General features: G+C 39.8%; 1 protein-coding gene across 2 annotated transcripts in view; it reads right to left on the bottom strand.

Annotated features, from left to right (window-relative positions):
* KSR2 (kinase suppressor of ras 2) overlaps positions 1 to 19,466 on the bottom strand; it is a 360,999-nt gene that overhangs the window by 215,762 nt on the left and 125,771 nt on the right. For both annotated transcript variants that reach the window (XM_075273321.1, XM_075273328.1), the window contains exon 4: positions 6,081 to 6,588. In XM_075273321.1, the coding sequence (XP_075129422.1) occupies positions 6,081 to 6,588 (508 nt within the window). The remainder of the gene's footprint in view (positions 1 to 6,080; positions 6,589 to 19,466) is intronic.

The raw sequence follows: 19,466 nt of genomic DNA, 5'->3' as shown, positions 1-19,466 counted from the left end.
AATCTGGGTCTAATCTGATTTGTAGATTCAAACAATTGGATTTTTTCCTAAATTACATTGTAATAAAAATGTTAGTTTGTCCACCCAACAAAGATGCAGGATTACAACATTTGCGTGAGTATAGGGTTAGCCTAAGCCTTTTTTTACACTCACAATTTTTTATTTTTTGGGGGGGAATTTTAAAACACTTGACAAAAATACTAAACATTTTAGGCTAATGGAAAAAAGACATTGCTTTTTACAATACCAGCAAAGTGAATGAGTTTTGTTTGTTTTGTTTTTTTAACCCTTTAATGCTTGGCACCATTTTTTTCATATTTCTTTCCGCTCCTTCCAAAATTCATAACTCTTTTATTTTTCTGTCAACACAGCTATGTTACGGCTTATTCTTTGCATGACGAGTTGTATTTTCACTCTGCGCCATTTTGGGGTGCATATACTGTTTTGATTTGTTTTTATTCACATTTTGGGGGTTTCGATGTGAAAAAACTCACAATTCTATAATTTTTAGCATTTTGGTTTTACATTAAAAATAACATGGCAACTTTGTCTGGTAGGTGATTACAATTACAGCATAACCATATTTATATTGGTTTTATAATGTTTTACTGCTGCTACAAATACATAGGTCACTTTGTAAAAATGAACTTTTTTTTCCTGGGGTATCTGTATTCCTTTAACTATTTTACTGTTTTGTTGACAGAGGTATGTCAGGGCTCTTTATTTGTGGGGCAAGTTGTAGTTGCTATTGCAGGAGAGTGCGGGAGACATTCTGTAACTATGACAGCTGGAAGCCTTCTGAAGACTCCAAGGCTTGTCATAGTAAGGCCTGGTTCACATCTACGATTGGCATATCCGCTTGAAATCAGTATTTAACGTCTTCAAAAACTGATTTCAAACTGTCCAGATGAAAACTGTCAGTATGTAGGGGCGGGTTCACACCTGCGCCCAATCTCCGCTTTCAGGTTTCCGTCTTCTGCCCAGAGAAACTGGACTGGAGACGGAAACCCCACAGTCAGTTCTCAAACCCATTCACTTGAATGGTTTTGCAAAGTGACCGCCCATGAGCGTCTTCTGCCTCTCCGCAGCAAAACTGCTTTTTTTAACCGGACACAAGGTCGGACATGCAGGACTTTGTGTCTGCTTAAAAAAAAAATGGTTTCGCCGTGGAGAAGCAGAAGACGTTCACGGGTGGTCACTTTGCAAACCCATTCAAGAGAATGGGTTTGAAAACTGACCGCAGGGTTTCCGTCTCCTGTCCAGTTTCTCTCGGCAGAAGACAGAAACCCAAAAGCGGAGACCAGGTGCAGGTTGTGAACCCACCCTAATCAGTATGTAAATCAGTTTTTGACTAATCAGTTTTTCTTTTTCTTCTCCCTTCTTCATTCTGAGCATGTGCAAAACGGACACAAACTGATTGTTATGACGCTAGGTTCACACTAGCGTTCTGCAGTCCGTTCTCAGGTTTCCATCTTCTGCATGCACAGTCCGGCCGTGAGCTCCGGTGAGCGTTTTATGCTCTCCGCGGCAAAACCGTTTTTTTTAAACCGGACACAGAGATGGACATGCAGTACTCTGTGTCCGGTTTAAAAAAAACCGGTTTCGCCGTGGAGAGAATAAAAAGCTCACCGGCGCTCACGGCCGGACATCTTTCAAACCCATTCAAATGATTGGGTATGAAAGAGACCTGTAGGTTTCCGTCTCCTGCCCTGTTTTGTGCAGGAAACGGAAACCTGCAGAACGGACTCCCGGGCGCAGATGTGAACGACCACTTACGCTAGGTTCACACCTGCGTTCAGGGTCTCCGTTCTATGGTTTCCATCTTCTGCATGCCAGAAGACGGAAACCATAGACCGGGTCCTGCCGTGAGCGGCGGTGAGCATTTTAGGCTCTCCGCCGCGAAACCGGATTTTTTTATCCGGACACAGAGTACTGCATGTCTGACTCTGTGTCTGGATTATAAAACCCGGTTTCGCGGCGGAGAGCGCAAAACGCTCACGGCCGGACAGCTTTCTCACCCATTCAAATGAATGGGTGAGAAAGTCTCCTGCAGGTTTCCGTCTCCTGCCTCTGTTTTAGGCAGGAAACGGAAACCTCAAGTACGGAGAGGGCAACGCAGATGTGAACGAGCCCTGAATATGTTTGTAATCAGTTTTCCATAGATCTCAATGTTAAAACAAAACGGATTGCTTGCTGTCCATTTGGAATCCTTATTTTTAGTACGGAAACAAAGTTCCACCTTTCTCTCTGCACAAAAAAAAACAGAAAGCCGATGGAATGGCACAAACTCATTACATACAGATTACTTTTAAAACCCATTGAAATGAAGATGTCAAATACAGAATATGAACGGAATGGCCAAATGCAGATGTGAACCAGACGTAATATAGCTATGGAGGTTGTTTTAACTATATTTCAAAAGTCCCATATTAGAGCTGAAATCAAAATATTGCAGGTTCAAGACCCATAGGGGGGCTTATAAAATAGTTACTGCTTGTAAAATACCGGGTTTTTTAATCTGGACACAGAGTCGGACATGCAGTACTCTGTGTCCGGATTTAAAAATCCGGTTTCGCGGCGGAGAGCATAAAACGCTCACAGCCACTCACGGCCGGACCCGGTCTGTGCTTTCCGTCTTCTGGCATGCAGAATTTGTATTCTTCATTTTTAACTTTTTTTTTTATTTTACCTGTCTGACAAGGGGAATTGAATCTGGGATCTCTGAGTGTCTTAGAGCATTTTCCGATACTGGTGGGTAGTCTCAGGCTTTGGCTGTATAACACAGCCAAGTGCTGGAAGTAATGCCATAGGCACAGCTCTTGTGTTTGCAGCATTACTATACACTTAGCGTGGCGTGATAGTACAGCACAGAATGCGAAGGGATTAATCTAACTTGGTGAAAAACAATGCATTTTTTTGCTGCAGTTCACTACATGGGGCCTTAGCCTCAATGTTTTTTTACTCTAACATGTGTCACACTTTGGTTGCTTTCTTAATTTTTTTACAACATGCATTTTTTCTTTTGTTTTTAAATGTAACAGATAAATATATGGGGAAACCACCAGAAATAAAAGCTCCATACCTAAGACTGGGTTCACATCTGCATCGGAGTCACCATAACCAGTAACCACTGAGAATTGCTAGACAGTGCTGCAAGTCTGACTTTTTCGTCTGGCGGTTTCAGTTTAAAAGAAAAAAAAAACAGAAGGATCTTCTAATAGTCAATGGGGTTCACCAAGCACTGTTGGTGTTGGCTATTTTAGTGGTTTGTATGTCTGTTGTTCTTGTCCTTTGACAGTCCAGAGCTATAGACGCCGTGGTGCAGATGTGAACATAACACAAAGCTTGCTGCATTTTGAAAGAAATATCATGAGCCCACAAATGACAAAACACAGAAACCTTCTGTATATCATTAATTATTTGCTATTGTTTTTAAAAGGAGTCTCTGAGCAGGAAAATTGGTAACAAGCTAATGACAATACCTTGTAGGACGGCTTCTACATTTTCCGAAGATGCCTTCCTTATTCATCTTTGCAGCTCAATTTTCATGCAAAAAGCAATTAAATACTCTATAAAGTAGTATACTGTATAATTAATAGTATATATAATAGTACTCAAGGCAAATGCAATAAACTATATAAAAATGTGTTTACCACATGTTACAAGGGCAGCTGTACTATCAGTATACCAAAGCCTGGTAGAAGCAACTAAAGTGATAACGTCTGCCTTTAGGCGAGAGACCTGTGTTGTAAGGCACAGTGAAGACATATATAACAAAAAAAAACCAAAGGTAATGTATAGATTCATTGTAGTTGTTACATAGTTATTAACACAATAACTAACTAAATAAAAAATTTACATTTCACTTTATTCTATGAATTTAGTTACAAGCTGTGTTTTGTTTGTTTTTTTAACTGAATAGGTTGTTCTTTAAGTAGGTACTGTACGCAATGCTATAATGTATTTGTATAGAATGGACATTAGCTTAGCCTGTTATATACACTGTACAAAGGCTGAAAGCAGAACAGGCCATTGACAGCTAGCACAGACCATCATAGCTCCCAGAGCAGAGGTAATACAGACACTAGTCACTAAAATCTATGACATATTCAGTAGTGTCATACAATGGTATCAGAAAAATAAATGCTCAATGCCAACTTATTGTCTATAAGTTTCCTTTCACTTTTATGAGTGGACATGCCAAGACTTTGCTACCATTTCTCTTCACATTTCTTGGGTAAGGCCCCATATAGCTATTGTGAATATTTTATGACATTATATTTGATGTCTTTTTTTATAAAATGTAAAAATTCTAGTAAAGGAAAGCCAACTTGTTTGAAATTGACTGGATGCATTTCAGATTGACAAGTATTAAGTCTATAGAGGTTTCCAACCACTACATTCATGTTCACCATTTCAAATGTTCCTGAAATGGTCCCATTTCCTTAAAGGGGTTGTCCAGGCAAAAATCAGCAACCTGTTTAGTAGGCTGGGGACAGAGAAAAATAATAATAAAAAATTCATACTCACCTATCCATGGCTCTCCAGTGCCTCCTTACGTCATCTGGTCTTCTGTGTCCCATGATGACGTGTGGCAGAAGTCCCAGCCACATGTGACCGTTGAGGCCAACCAGTGGCCTCAGCAAAAGGCAGGCGGTATCACTATCTGTGACATCACGGGTCTCTTCCTGAATGGAAGGGTTATGTGATGTCACAGCCAGTGAACAGTTTCATTTTGAGAAGATGCTGGAGAATGGAGTGCTGAAGGTTGCGTACTCCTGGTCTACACATTTCTTTTTCATCAGACCCCTGATGATAATCTTGTATTAGAATTGCGTAGTGTGTCTTTAGCAAGGAATTGTTTGTGCAAATGCACGAGATAGGAGTGTTGTGAGGGCTTAGTAACTTAGTAGTCTGATATTGCACCAAGGGGATCTCTCTGACAATGACAATTGGCTACAATATCAAAACTAAACAGCGCTCTGATATATTTATTATATAGGGGGACGATTTACAGCCACAATTCTTCATAGTTTCTTATTTAGGGCACGTTCTTATGAGTTGAACACTCTTTATTTTGTTTACATTTATTTTTATGGGCTATTTGAATAAAAGTTACATTTTAAGATAAGATAATCCTTTAATACTCCCACAGTGGGGAAATTTCAGACCTTTTATTTCATTTTCTGTGAAATCTAGAAATGATAGAGGTCTGGAAATCTAACCACAGTGAATACATAACTTATCAAGGCAAAAGATTGTCACCATTAAGAGACACATGATGATTTCCAAAACTGTTGTAGTTTTGGAAATCACAGCATGTTAATTCTACCTACGGAAATGTTGGCGGTGTTCCTATAGGTATAATTTAAGCCGAAGTCCACAAAAGAAATCTCTGCGAACTCTCTGTCAAAAGCATAGCGGGAAGAACCACAACGCATTTGCATCGCGTTTTTTCCCATAGCACTCTTTTGCTTCGGGGCACCACGTTGGGCCTTAGCTTAAAACTGCCTATACACTTCAGATAGCAGACAGGCAATGCTTGTTTATCTGACAATTATTCCTACTTCTACACCATAAGATCAGCCAAGTTTGAATATGTTTATATAGGGTAGAGAAATAAGGGATAAGCTCTTTCCCCTGAAAGCAGCTTATTTCCTTCTTCTTGCACCAACATCTGTTGTCCAAGAATTGTTTGGTGACTCTCAAACTCATTATATACTCGTCCTCTTGGAGTGTACAGTAGACAATAGCTGGGATTTGCTTGTATCTCACAATAAATAATAAATATTCCATTTTTAATTTGCAAAACAAATTTGCTTTCCTTCCCTAAGGCTTATATGTGAATTTTTTTTGTCTTGGTTTGCAACAATTCATATCAGAATTGCTGCATAATTTATCATCCTCTGTTAAATGAAGAGTTATATGGCCCATTGAACCCCCATGGTTCACACAGATTCATGCTTGTTAGTCTTCCCCAAGGACAGTTAGCATGAAAAGTTAAACAGAATGAGTGAAATAGTATTATAGGCATATTATAGAGAGAGTATAGGCATTGAATTGCTTATGTGAGTACTTACTTCGGTGTGTGAGACTCATCCACACGGTGACCAACTTGAAACTCATGAGACTTGCTTCGATGCAAGGAGGTGAATCCAGGGATAAGGTGGATGAGCTTCCGGGAAGAAGGAGGTGGGGTACCTGGTGGTTTCAGCTTGTTCCTCCTTCTTACTGGAGGGGTGCCAGGAGGGGTCATAGTGGTGACTATGTTAGGTGTCCTTGGTGCATTATTGTGAGCTGTATGCCGCTGACGAGGGGATGGTGGTAATGAGCGGTGCCCAGTTTCTGGAGGTTGGCATGAACCTGGATATGCTTCAACAGTCAACCTGTCTACATTAGTGTACAGGGATCCATGAGCTAGAGGCAAATGGCAGTAGTTCTGGGTGCATTTAGACTGTAGTTTTGGACTCTGTGAAAGATGTGTTCTGATCCACTGAGCTGTCTCTTGCTGGGTGACAGGACTGTTTTCCTTCCCTGTTTCTGTAGCAGGCCATTGAATAGCCCAGTCTTGCTTAGACAGGCTGCTTCCTATAAATTAAAAAGAACAAAGGGGAACAAAAAATTAGTATCTGCAGGATAAAATCATGAAATCTAATAAAATATGAAGCAGAGACATGGTCATGCTCATAATAACGCATATCTTACTAGTCTATAAAGTGATTTCCACTGAATGTACAAACCTACATATAAAGGCACAGCAACTATACAGTGGCTATACTATGAAAACATAATGCACCTGTATGAGCTCATAATACAAAGGATATTGGCCCAATTACAGAAGTTGAGAATTGACTGAACCCCATATTGCAACCCTAACTATTGGGAATATATCACTATAAGAAAAGCTACCCTAGTAGTCACTTACTAATAAAGTTTTGCCTTTTTTGTACTAGAAATGAAGTGTAAAATAAACCTGTTTGTTTTATAGAAAGGTAATTTTGCTTTTCCAATATCGTCATTAGGCAGTATACAGTACAGTATACCCTTACCACTGTAACCCCTGACAGATGAAGGACTGTAGTTTATTACAGCCTTGTGGTGTGTCTATCACTCTATCCAAAAGCCACAAAACACAAAATAAAAATTGTCAATTACAGTGAGAGCAACTGAGGCACCTGGAAGGCATAGTAATAAAGCAACGTATTTCTTAGCATGCCCTATTCAGTGTCACACCACTACCTTGAAACATCTGAAGGAAGATGAACTTCAGTTACACCTCAGGTGGGTACAACTGTATAATACAACAAGGCGTCTAGATCAGAAAAAGCCTAACAAAGTATAAATCATTACAGAAACAAGTAACCCCGTTCCGCCAAATCATTTTTTTGTTTTTGCATTTCTATATTTCAAAAAGCCTTAACTTTTTACATTTATGTTTACAAATGAAGGCTTATTTTTCGTACTTTCGAATTGTACTATTTAATATTCTGCATGATGTACTAAAAATCTGGAAAAAAAGTCAAAATAGGGTAGAATTAGAAAAAAATGCAATTGCACCATTTTTTGTAGGGTTTTGTTTTCAAGGAGTTCAGTGTGCTATAAAAATGTTATGTTACTTATACTCTGTGGTTCAGTATGGTAACAGAGATACCACATTTATGCCTGGGTCATATATTGCAAGTTTACAGTGGGGTTCAACCCTTTGAGAATTACAATGGCAGTCAAGTGGAGGCGAATTCAACAAATTCCATCCACACACTGAGAAAAACCTACTGGGCAAAGTGTTTAGCACAGTGGTTTTAGAACATCAATTATTGCTACAGATTTCACAACAGATATCACCTGTCTCTAACCTCCCCTTCATCTCTAAACTTTTGGAACGCCTAGTCTATTCTCGTTTAATCCGCTATCTCTCTGCTTGATCCCTTACAATCTGTTTTCCGCGTTCTGCACTCTACCAAAACGGCCCTCACAAAAGTCTCCAATGATCTCCTAAAGGCTAAATCCAATGGTAACTTCTCTCTTCTTATTCTTCTGGACCTCTCTACAGTTTTTGACACTGTTGACCATCAACTTCTCCTCACTATGCTCCACTCAGTTGGCCTCAACGACACTGCGCTCTCCTGGTTCTCCTCTTATCTCTCAGCCCTCACGTTCAGTGTATCATTTGCAGGCTCTGTTTCCTCCCCTCTTTCCCTTGCTGTTGGGGTTCCTCAGGGCTCGGTCCTCGGCCCCTGTTCTTCTCTCTCTACACAGCCCCCCTTGGACAAACCATCACCAGATTTGGCTTCAGGTACCATCTTTATGCTGATGACACCCAATTATACACATCTTCCCATGACATCACCCCTACACTAATACAGAATACCAGTGACTGTCTTTCTGCTGTCTCTAATATCATGTCCTCGCTCTATCTGAAACTAAATCTCTCTAAGACTGAACTACTACTGTTTCCACCATCTAACAGATCTGTCCCTGATATATCCATTGCAGTCTCAGGCCTTACTATAACTCCTAGGCAGCAGGCCCGCTGCCTCGGGGTCATGTTTGACGCAGACCTTTCCTTAACTCCCCATATTGAATCACTCGCACGCTCATGTCACCTCCACCTCAAAAACATCTCCAGAATACGCCCTTTCCTTACCAGAGATACACTAAAGACACTTATTGTTTCTCTGATTCATTCTCGCCTTGACTACTGTAACTCCTTACTAATCGGTCTTCCCCTTACTAAACTCTGCCCTCTACAATCTATTCTGAATGCAGTGGCCAGGCTCATCTATCAGTCTAGACACTACAGCGATGCCTCTGGTCTGTGCCAGTCGCTACATTGGCTGCCTATTCATTATAGAATAAAATATAAAGTTATCACTCTCATCTACAAGGCTCTCCATAATGCTGCACCTCCCTACATTTCCTCCCTCATCTCTGTCTACCGCCCAACCCGTGTTCTCCATTCACTCAATGAACTAACACTTACATCCTCTATTATCAGAACCTCCCACGCTCGTATACAAGACTCCTCCCAAGTTGCACCACTTCTCTGGAATGCTCTACCCCGGACAATCAGATTAACTCCCAATTTCTACAGTTTCAAATGCAAACTAAAGACAAATCTTTTCAGGCAGTCCTATCGCAATTTCTAATGTAAACCCTTCCATACTATAATTAGAATCTCCAAAATTTAACCCTCCTCTGTACCCACTCCCACATTACACCACATGATATGATGCCATTTCAGGCTAACTTTATATGTCCAAGCTTCATCCACATGTTAAATGACATGACTAATAACGGCTCATAAAGTTTTATGTTTGTGTAATGACAATAACCTCTATTACAACATTGTCTGACCTCTGTATAAGCAATGCCACCCCTGCTACCTTTTGTGTCACCCCCTCTACCTCATAGATTGTAAACTCTTGCGAGCAGGGCCCTCAGTCCCATTGTGTGAAATGACTTTCTTTGTAATGTATCTTTCTGTCTGTATTTGAACCCTACAAATTGTACAGCACTGCGGAATATGTTAGCACTATATAAGTAAAAAATTTATTATTATTATTATTATTATTATTATTGTTATTATTATTATATCATCACTCTTTACTTCCTTTACAAAAGAAGCGATGGGCTTGAGGGCAGGGCCATCAAATACGGAAAGTAGTACCTAAGGCATTGAAACCCCTAAAAGAAAGGGGTGAGACTGTAGGGTAAAAGCTATGCAATTGATGAGGGACCAAATAAGTCCTATGACAGACTTTGAAAAGAAGCGTGAACACATTCCATCGCGGCTTCCGGCTCAGGATTAGGCCCAAATGAATGGGCCTAGTCTGGAGGGTGGTGTCGCGAGCCATACACCATGGCTGAATCAGCCACGGAATCCGCCTGAAGAAAGGGAAGCTCGCTTCTTTTTTCCACGAGCGGGAACAAACCGCTTCCGGAAAAAGGAAATGACCAGCTCCCACTGATTTCAACGGGAGGTGGGTTTTTTTAGCAGGATTTTGACTCTGATTCCACGTCAAAATGCTGAACATTTTGCCCCGTATGAAATAGCAGTAAGGGTGACCTGCCAGCTACCTTTGCTAATAGCGGTATGATGGTCTATAGATCAACATTTTAGACAACAAAAAAAAAGACTTGGGAAGCACATCCCACTAGCCACTTCACAGCGCCAAAACACCTGGGCCAAATGTAAAGTACAACTAATATACTCCAATAACCCCTCCTTCACCATTCGTGCCCTGTCCCTGCCGCTGCAGGCTTGGACTTGGACAGGTGCAATGAAGTAATATCATTACGCCTCCTCCTCTAAGACAGTAAGAGCAAAGACTGGAATGGACCCCTAGACCGTAAATATTACTTTGCCTGTGCAGCAAATTGTATCCCTCTTTCCATCCTCTGAAAGAAGATGGGAGGTCTGTATATCATAAACGTAATGTGAAGGAAGCCTTCTACAACTCCATATAGATTTTCCAAAAGGAAGACATTTAGGTACACAACAACTTACCTGCACTTTCTTGAAGGGTATTTTAAAAATGTATTACCTGAAAAGCTCCATTTTATGTCATAGCGCGGCCATTAAGATTTTATGGCTACAAACTTATCATGTGTTACATATTGCATTATACCTTATGGATATTTAGGTTCTGCGGAGTCCTTACCATAGGGATTTTTATTGCCACTTAGAAAGCACAGAGCATTTTGTCTGCCATTAGATACACATCAGTGCAGAGATAATGATGAAACACATCTGTCTCTCGGCTGTAAAAGTTATTTTAAAATGTATCCATTTCTAATTTATTGTTACACAGTAAAGAGTGATATTATTTAGTGTACTTATGTCATTTTGTGTTTACAACATGATCTCATTCCATTGTATTACCATCGTGTTACAGAGCCGTGTATATCGGAAACGAGTAAAATAGCGACAGAAAATGTGATATGCAACTAGCATATGCTGCATATATTATAGAGGCTACTCTGTGCATCAAGGCATATCATTAGCCATAGCTTTACAGTAGATTAGCCCTGTCTACTTTATAATATCCATACCATTATTCCTCTATAAACTACATCAATGCCAGGTAATTCAGGGCTCAAAAAAAGTTTCCTTCAAATTCTCAAATAAAATATAATACTCTAGAATACACAGCAAACTGTGAAATGGTCCTCACTTATAATGATTTACTTGGTTCAGAAGGCCGATAAGCACTAAAATTATAGTATGGACATAAATCACATGAAGCTCTGACATTGTTGTGTTCTGGCTAGGAAGGCAAACTCCCTTTCAGTGCCCAAGAAAGGGCTCACAATGTGTTGTCCTGTTACTGATAATAAAAGTCAATTATACTTACCTAATCCAGTCTAGTAGCGACCATCTGTAGCGCCAAAAATGAGATCCATTTCTTTTACCTATCTTCCATTGATACTGGAGTAGCAATAGCCAAGAATGGCCACGCTTCCAAGGATCCAAAGGTTGAATATTGATGGCTTGCACACTTATAGGTGTGCTGTTGTGCTGGTACCGAGTAGAGTGAGCAGTGGAGAAAGTGTTGGGGAAACAATAGCCGAAATTTGATCCGGTTGCATGCTCCAAGAGAGCGCGCAACCGGCTCGAGTTTTGGGTTATTGTTTCCCCAACACTTTCTCTACCTATCTTCCATTACCATGCACCAGTAGTCTCAAAGAAGACCACCCAGACTGAGACATGAAGGCTGTAGAAACAATCCTTGCGGAGCACATCTAGTAAAATGTTTGTGGAAGATTTATCTTCTTACAATCCCTAAAGTTAAGCCACTTGGTATGTATACAGTTTTTCAACTTGAATGCAGCTTCTCTCCTTTATCTATATACTGCATCTACACTGCACTTTTAATATGTCATGTGCTGTAATAACAAGTGTCCTCTACGTGTTTGTGAATTGTCCTGGGCTTTCTGCAGTAAATGCTACCCGAACCCAATGTTCTTCAGACCGCAGAGGTAGCCTTTTTTATTCACAAATTTTTGCCACGCTTGTTAGTTTTCAGGTTTTTTTTTTTTTAATCTACAGGGATGTCTATGAAAAGAACATCATAAATAGAGAATGTTGCATTTGGACCCAAGTAAAGACACCAGAAACAGGACAAAAAAAAAATGACACTTTATCTAAAAATGCTACGTGTATAACAACTTTTATATTTTCCTCAGCATCTAGTTTTGGCTCCAATATCATGTGCAACAATGACTCCATAAGTACAGCGGAGCAGGCCAGTAACCTGGTCGCTCTACTTCAGTAGTATGTGTGACTGTAGTTCAAGCATGAACATCGAATACGTCATTTGTCATAGAAAATGGCCAGAGGAAATTCTGGAAATAACACTTTCAAGTTCTGTCTAACTGACACATAATAACCAACAGTAAATGCTTTTGACAACACAATCCTGTGACTTGCAATGCCATAAATGAAACAATAGTGAGAAGTATCCCAAAAACACATTTAGAGAGCAGGAATGCAGCAATATCCATCATCTATAAAAAGCATTCTCACGTTCTTCTACACTTAATGCACCAATTGGATTAAATGAAAGACAATGTAATAATGGCGGAACCCAACTTACAAGAAAATAAATAGTTTTTTATTCTTGTAGTTGTGTCAGCTTGAGATGGAGACGGAGAAATGTGAGTGAGGAACACATTCAATCTCCTGGGCGACTCCATAGAAGATAACAGAATCGTCTCGAGCTTTCTATGTGATATTCTCTTCTCATCCCCTTTTGGGGATTGCAGTTATCAAAAGGAACCGCAATTAATTACCAGAAGTGCCTCCTGCAGGCAAGATCCTCCTCATTGCAGTCAGAAACCTTTAGAAATGGCCAACTGCTGGACTGGGTAAAAGATATCATTTTCTGCCGCTTTTGATCATCGCCCTTAATTATATTGAAGCGGAATAGACATGCAAATCTAGTAATAGGATATAAAAGAGAAAAGTTGTTTTTTTCTGTTTAATCATTTTCTTTTCCTTTTTATTTTGGTTAATAAGAGTCAATCTCCTTAATCTTTCTGCCTTTCCTTTGTGCTTCAATCATGTGATCCTATTCCATATAATAGGGACCTTTTTTTTATTAAGCCCTTAAATGGGATAAGGACAAGTTCATTTTAAAATAAAAGGAGCAAAGTGTTTTTTTTAAATTCAATATTTTATAGATTTTTCTCATCTTTAGTTCCCCACATGCTGTTATGTGCAAGGTCATCTATGTATAGCCTATAAGTTCAGAATTACCAATAGTTATAACCCCCAAATACTATGGGGACTCACAGAAATGAGTGTTATTGCCACTAAAATATCTCATTCATATTAATGGAATTGATTCTGAGTTGCAGATTTCTGCAGGACGTCTTCCATGTGTGACTATACACTAAGGCTATATTCACATGACCACGTTTCGATCTGCATGTGTGCCAGATTTACCAGCCTGAACAGTGCACCCGGGCGATGGAGTTCCAGCATTATAGTTATCTATGCTTTGAAGAGTCACTGCCTCCTAGCGAAATACTGATTCTTACTATAATCACATCAGAAAAGAATTTTCAAGGGAAGTAGGACTCCTAGAAACATAGAGAACTGGTTGCTTTCCTGGTATATAGTTCTAATCTCCATATACTTCTATGAAGAAAATGCCAAGTAGCAGGGCAATACGGTGGCTCAGTGGTTAGCACTGCAGCCTTGCAGCATTGGAGTCCTGGGTTTTAATCCTGCCGGGAACAACATCTGCAAGGGGTTTGTATGTTCTCCCCGTGTTTGCGTGTATTTCCTCCCATTCTACAAAGACATACTAGCAGGAAAAAAAAAGTACATTATGGTCCCTATATGGGGCTCACAATGTACATGAAAAAAAAGTTGAATCATTAGTGCTGATCACTATAAGTCAATGATCCCCTACCTGTAGCTTAGAGGTCACATGTGCCTTGCAACCCCTATCTGTGTGGCCCACCATAAAAGTCCTCAGTTATGACCATAAGCGCCGGTTACAATATGGAAAATACATGTATCCAAAGCTCTTAACAGTGCCAATTTAGATGTTATAATAAAATACCAATAATGTAATGACAGTAAAGAAGAAAAAAACATGCAAAAATTAGCAATTTCATAATTAATGTTTCCAAATATACTTTTTTATTTTAGTTGAATGTGGTTCTTGACCACCAGTGAAACTTGAAAGCATCGCACAATGAACAAAAGACTGGGGACTTATGTTGTAAGGGGGATGTCTACACAGGACTGATGGGCTGCAGTAATGGATTTGGGCAAGTTTAGATACTAAAAGAAACACCTAATATTCTGTGTTTTTTTGAGGAATTCATAGGGCGATCACTGTAGGTATGCCACAGATAGAAAACGGACACAATTTGTTGCTAGTATACAATTGTTTGCAAATACACAGCAGAAAATACACGTCTTATGCGGACAGCTCTACTACGAAAGGATTATCTTGTCTTATCTTACTACATGACCTCTACCTTTTCATGGTGCATATCCTAAGGCCAGGGCCCCATGTGGCTGAATCCCATCCACACATTGCCAAAACATACACTCACCAGAAAGCATGTCAATTATACCTACAGAAACGCCAGCAGTTTCCGTATAGGTATATTTGAAGCAGAATGTCCGCATAGGAAACCTACAGAAATGCCAATAATATTACATATTACAAGTAACAATGACTGGCAATTGCAAAGAGAAAATATAAAAGGAAATATTTTATCTCAACTAGCTCCAAACTAAGAAAAGAAAGTAAAGGAGACAGCTGTGCCTTGAGAGCACCATATACAAGAAGCACACAATAATAATAAGTATCCAGGTTAAAGAAGACTCTCACTACACTGGGACAAGAAAAGCCCCAAGCAGTAAGACGCAGCATAGTATTCTCATATCCGGTCCACAAACAATGAGACTTCAACATACAGTATAAGACAAAAAGATAAAGTCCAAGTAAACAGTTCTTAGCAGTATATATTTTATACTGGATAAAAAGATTAAGATAAGAAACCTGATACAATTATGTCTTTACAAAATGTTTACTGAAAGTATATGCTTTAAGACTAAGGCTAGGTTCACATCTGCACTTGGGTTACCGTTCAGGGGGTGCGCTTGGGAAACCAGTGGACCCTATAACTATAATGGTGGTTTCCGTATGGTTTCTGCATTTCTCATGCGGAAACGGGAACAGAGTTAAGTTAACATGCTGCATTTTTGAAAACTGTTTTCCGTTGTATCTTTTTTTTGTTGTTGTTTTTGGGGATGAGATCAAATAAAATCTTATTCACTTTGCTGGAAGTGTAAAATGCAATTTTTATTTTTTTTCCATTTCCACAATAAATGGTCTTAGCCTTACCCTTCATTCACACAAACGTCATAATAGGCTGTGTACCAGATGTTTTTAGTGAATGGAGGCTATTCTGTTGTAACAGACTGTAAAAATATTGGTTATGCTCTATTTTTGTCCATTTTCATGGGTCCCCATTTACAGTACAATATATGAGGGATCCGTGAAAACAGGCAACCCTCGGGTGCAAAACAGCTGTGGTGTTAATGTAGGCTTAGGCTCTATTCATACAAACATCATAAATGGCCGTCATGCACCGGTTTTTAAAACACACTGGAGGACATTTGTGAAGAGTGGCGGAGCATCCCCAGTTATAACAAGGCACATGCCTCTTTTGGTGGCTTCTCTGCTAGGCCGTGCATCTGCGCAATTGATTTCAATTCAGATATTCATGCCAATATTCATGCCCATGGCATGGGGTAAAGCCCCATGCAATGAGCCGCAGCAAAAAAAAGCAAAAATTGGGGTGGCAATATAGGGGTTTCAATTATACCTACAGGGACCCCGCCTAGCAAATCGCATCCACATATTGCAGAAAAATACATGCAGCAGAAAGGCAGCGATTTACAAAATTGTTGCGTTTGTAGAAATTCACTGCATGTCAATTAGACCTACAGAAACACTGGTGGTTTCCCTATAGGTAAAATGGAAGTAGAAATCCACAGAGGAAAACTCAGTGGACTTTCTGTGAAAAGAGATGCAGGAAAAATCATGATATGTTTCCGCTACGTGTTTTCCCACAGAGCTTTTAGCTGTGGCCTGCTACGTGAGGTCTTAGCTTTATAGTTTTGAAGGTATGAAGAAAAAACCACAGGGTCCTTTGGGGGCACCAGAACATGGGCAGTTTTGAAAGTGAACCTCACATTGTACATCAGTATCTCGATCTATCCATGCTGTGATGCCCCAAATGGATCCGTTTCATGTTTCCTGCCACAAATACAAATGTGCTCGGTTTAGTCGAGGAGGCCAGACAACGCTAACCTTTGAATTTACAAAAACCTTTCTATATCATTGTGCCTATCCAGGACAAACTCATATATTTTAACCCCTCTTCTAAAGATTTTTAAAGATACAGGGAGTTGACCTGTGAAGTTTCTTATTTCATTTTTTTATAGTCACAAAGTCATAGCCATACAATACGATAAGTTCATCAAAGTGGAACACGGAGTCATTGCACACTGTATTTTCTTTACAACAGCTTTTTACATATTATAGCTATTTTTTTTTACAGTTTATGGCATAGTTGAGCGCTGGAAAAATGGAAAATTCAATAGTTAATATGTTTCACAGAACAATGCAACAAAAGACCATAAGTAATTGAATCAAATGAAGAAGCAGAAAGGAACAGGTGACCTTCATCAGGACTGACATTATAGCAAATGGATGACAAGAAAGAGGCATACACAAATGTCTTGCAGGAAAGGAATATTGCTTATATGGTTATTACAAATGAGTTTTAACATCTCCAGAAATTAAGTGACCTCTGCAAGAATAATTGGAATGTCAATGTGATCTAGAGCATTTATTTCATAGTTTAACTGTCAAGAGCAGCGTACACCTTTACCCAACAATTTATTACCTTTGCTTCCATATATACATAGTTTAGCTGGGACACTTTCTCATGCATGTGTCACAGCCATGTGTTCAGAGCATGCACTAAGGCACATAGATCTCTGGCAGCAACAGAATTGTGAGCCATAGGAATTCAATATGCCATAGTATGGTGCTTCCATATGGCACTGTATTAAGGAGATATTCACCCTTACAGGCACTGCTGATATCTCTCTATTACAGCATCTGATGACATCTGTTGCACTTAGCACCTGCTGGATTCCATAATCTTCATGTGCTTTTCTATAAAATCATAGACGAACAGAAGAACAGTAGCACCCCACAGATTGCTAGGAATGCTGTACTGCACCTTCACACAATGCCTTAACATGGAACAGATATTTGCAGGATTTTCCCACAAAGACCAAATTCAACCCAAATTTTCCAAAAATTCCCAGTTCAACCAGAAGCCAAATCTTTGAGTTTAATTACCCTGTTTAGACCCTAGAGGATAATAAGTGGAGTCCCATATAATAGTTCTTCTGCTTCATGACAACACGTTTGGCCAGAAACAAACTAGAAGACCAAACCTCATGAACATTCGTCAGCAGGAATAGTGTAATGTTCGCTCATCTCTACAAATGATATTTGTAGATGGGGTGGGATTCCGACTGCCTCAACCTCCACAGATTCCTTGTACCCATGTCTGAATGCAGAGCCAGTTGTGTAGACACATAGCCACTCCATTCCTATGTGAATGCTGGTCACAGCCAAGTATGGTGCTCAGTTATCTCTGCCAATGCTAGAGTTGAAAGGAGCAGAAGTACAAGACATCCCCGTTCTTGTGAAATGAACTAACCTGTGCATATGGGATAAGCTTTCTTTGTGGGAAAACGGTTTTAGGCTGAAGCCCTACATTGTGAAAACACAGGGTTTTTTTGCTGCTGTGTAAACAGTACAGAAAAATAAGCTGCATTTTGCAGTACTTGTAAAGTGAATGTGATTCTGGCTAATCCCATCCACACATGGCAGAAAAAAAAAATCTGCTGTGAAAAAGCTGCATTTTCAAAAAAAAAGCCTGCATTTTCCCTATAGGTTTAATAAGGGGAAAAAAATCCATAGCATAGAGAAAAAACTCAGCAAAAAGCAAATAAAAATACTGTGAAAAAAAAAACCATGATGTGTTTCTGCTGTGATTTTTTTCCACAGCGTTTTTTAGCTGCGTTTTGCTACAGGGAGCATTAGCTTATAGTGAAATGCAGCTAAAATTGCGGTGTTAAAACAAACAACAAAAATTCATTTTTTCATATTTTTTTTTTCTACCCCTATTAAAATTGTAGGTAAATGTTTGCAATTCCACAGCTAAAATTGACATGCTGCTTTCTTCAAAAACACATGTGTTTTTGAAAATGCAGCTTTCCGCAGCTTTTTTTTCCTGCAAAGTAGGGATGAGATTAACCAAAATCTTATTCACTTTGCTGGGACTGTAAATCAAAGCCTTTGTACTATACTTTACCATACCTTGGTTTCCTTAATGCATTTTATCTCAGCCATTAATTAAATTAAATGTATGTTGATGAGAAGGGTAGGGGCAACTAAACACCTCCAGCAATAGGATGCAACAATAGGAATAGGTTGAGAATCTCTAAACTATGAATGTCCCAGAATATTTGAAGGCCTAAAAATATCACTATGTTGGTAGATGTTACTTATTGTTTCTGGACAGCTAGCTGTTCCTTTTAACATGTCTTAGTTGGAGCTACTCTTGACAACAAAATAGTTGCCATTGTAACTAAGAATCTGTAAGAAGCCCATACACTTTTAGCCACATGTATTAATATCACTGTATCCGCAGATAGCGTGAACAGAATGATGAAGCAGGAAGACTTCAGATTCCTGCTCCACCTTCAGGCAGCATCTAGTGATGTCTGTAGCCCAATACAGGCCAGATGAATCAAGCCTATGACAAGAGGAGAACTGCAGACAGCTCCATGGTAATGGGGATTGGTAAGTATTACTTGTTTGTTTATGTATATGTCACAATTACACTGTGGAGTTGAGGAGCATTATATATACAACATATAGACACTGACACTGGGAAGAACATTATATATATGGTGTTGAAAACTAATCTTGCCTTCAGTGGCGTAACTAAGAATGGCGGTGCCCCGTGGTGAACTTTTGACATGCCCCCCACCCCCCGACCGACGCCGAGGACCTCGACCGACCCCCTCCTACACATTTCTGCGTGTTCTATTATGCCCCATAGTGGCCCCTTAACACAGTATTATCCCCCATAGTGGCCCCTGCACACAGTATTATGTCCCTCAGTGGCCCCTGCACACAGTATTATGTCCCTTAGTGGCCCCTGCAAACAGTATTATCTCCCATAGTGGCCCCTGACCACAGTATTATGTCCCTCAGTGGCCCCTGCACACTGTATTATACCCAATAGTGGCCCCTGCACACAGTATTATGCCCCATAGTGTCTCCTGCACACAGTATTATGTCCCTCAGTGGCCCCTGCACACAGTATTATGTCCCTTAATGGCC

The sequence above is a fragment of the Leptodactylus fuscus genome, chromosome 1 (assembly GCF_031893055.1).
Source record: "Leptodactylus fuscus isolate aLepFus1 chromosome 1, aLepFus1.hap2, whole genome shotgun sequence".
NCBI classification, from domain to species: domain Eukaryota; kingdom Metazoa; phylum Chordata; class Amphibia; order Anura; family Leptodactylidae; genus Leptodactylus; species Leptodactylus fuscus.
Note: the sequence above shows the minus strand (reverse complement) of the source record. Positions and strands in the feature narration are given on the sequence as shown.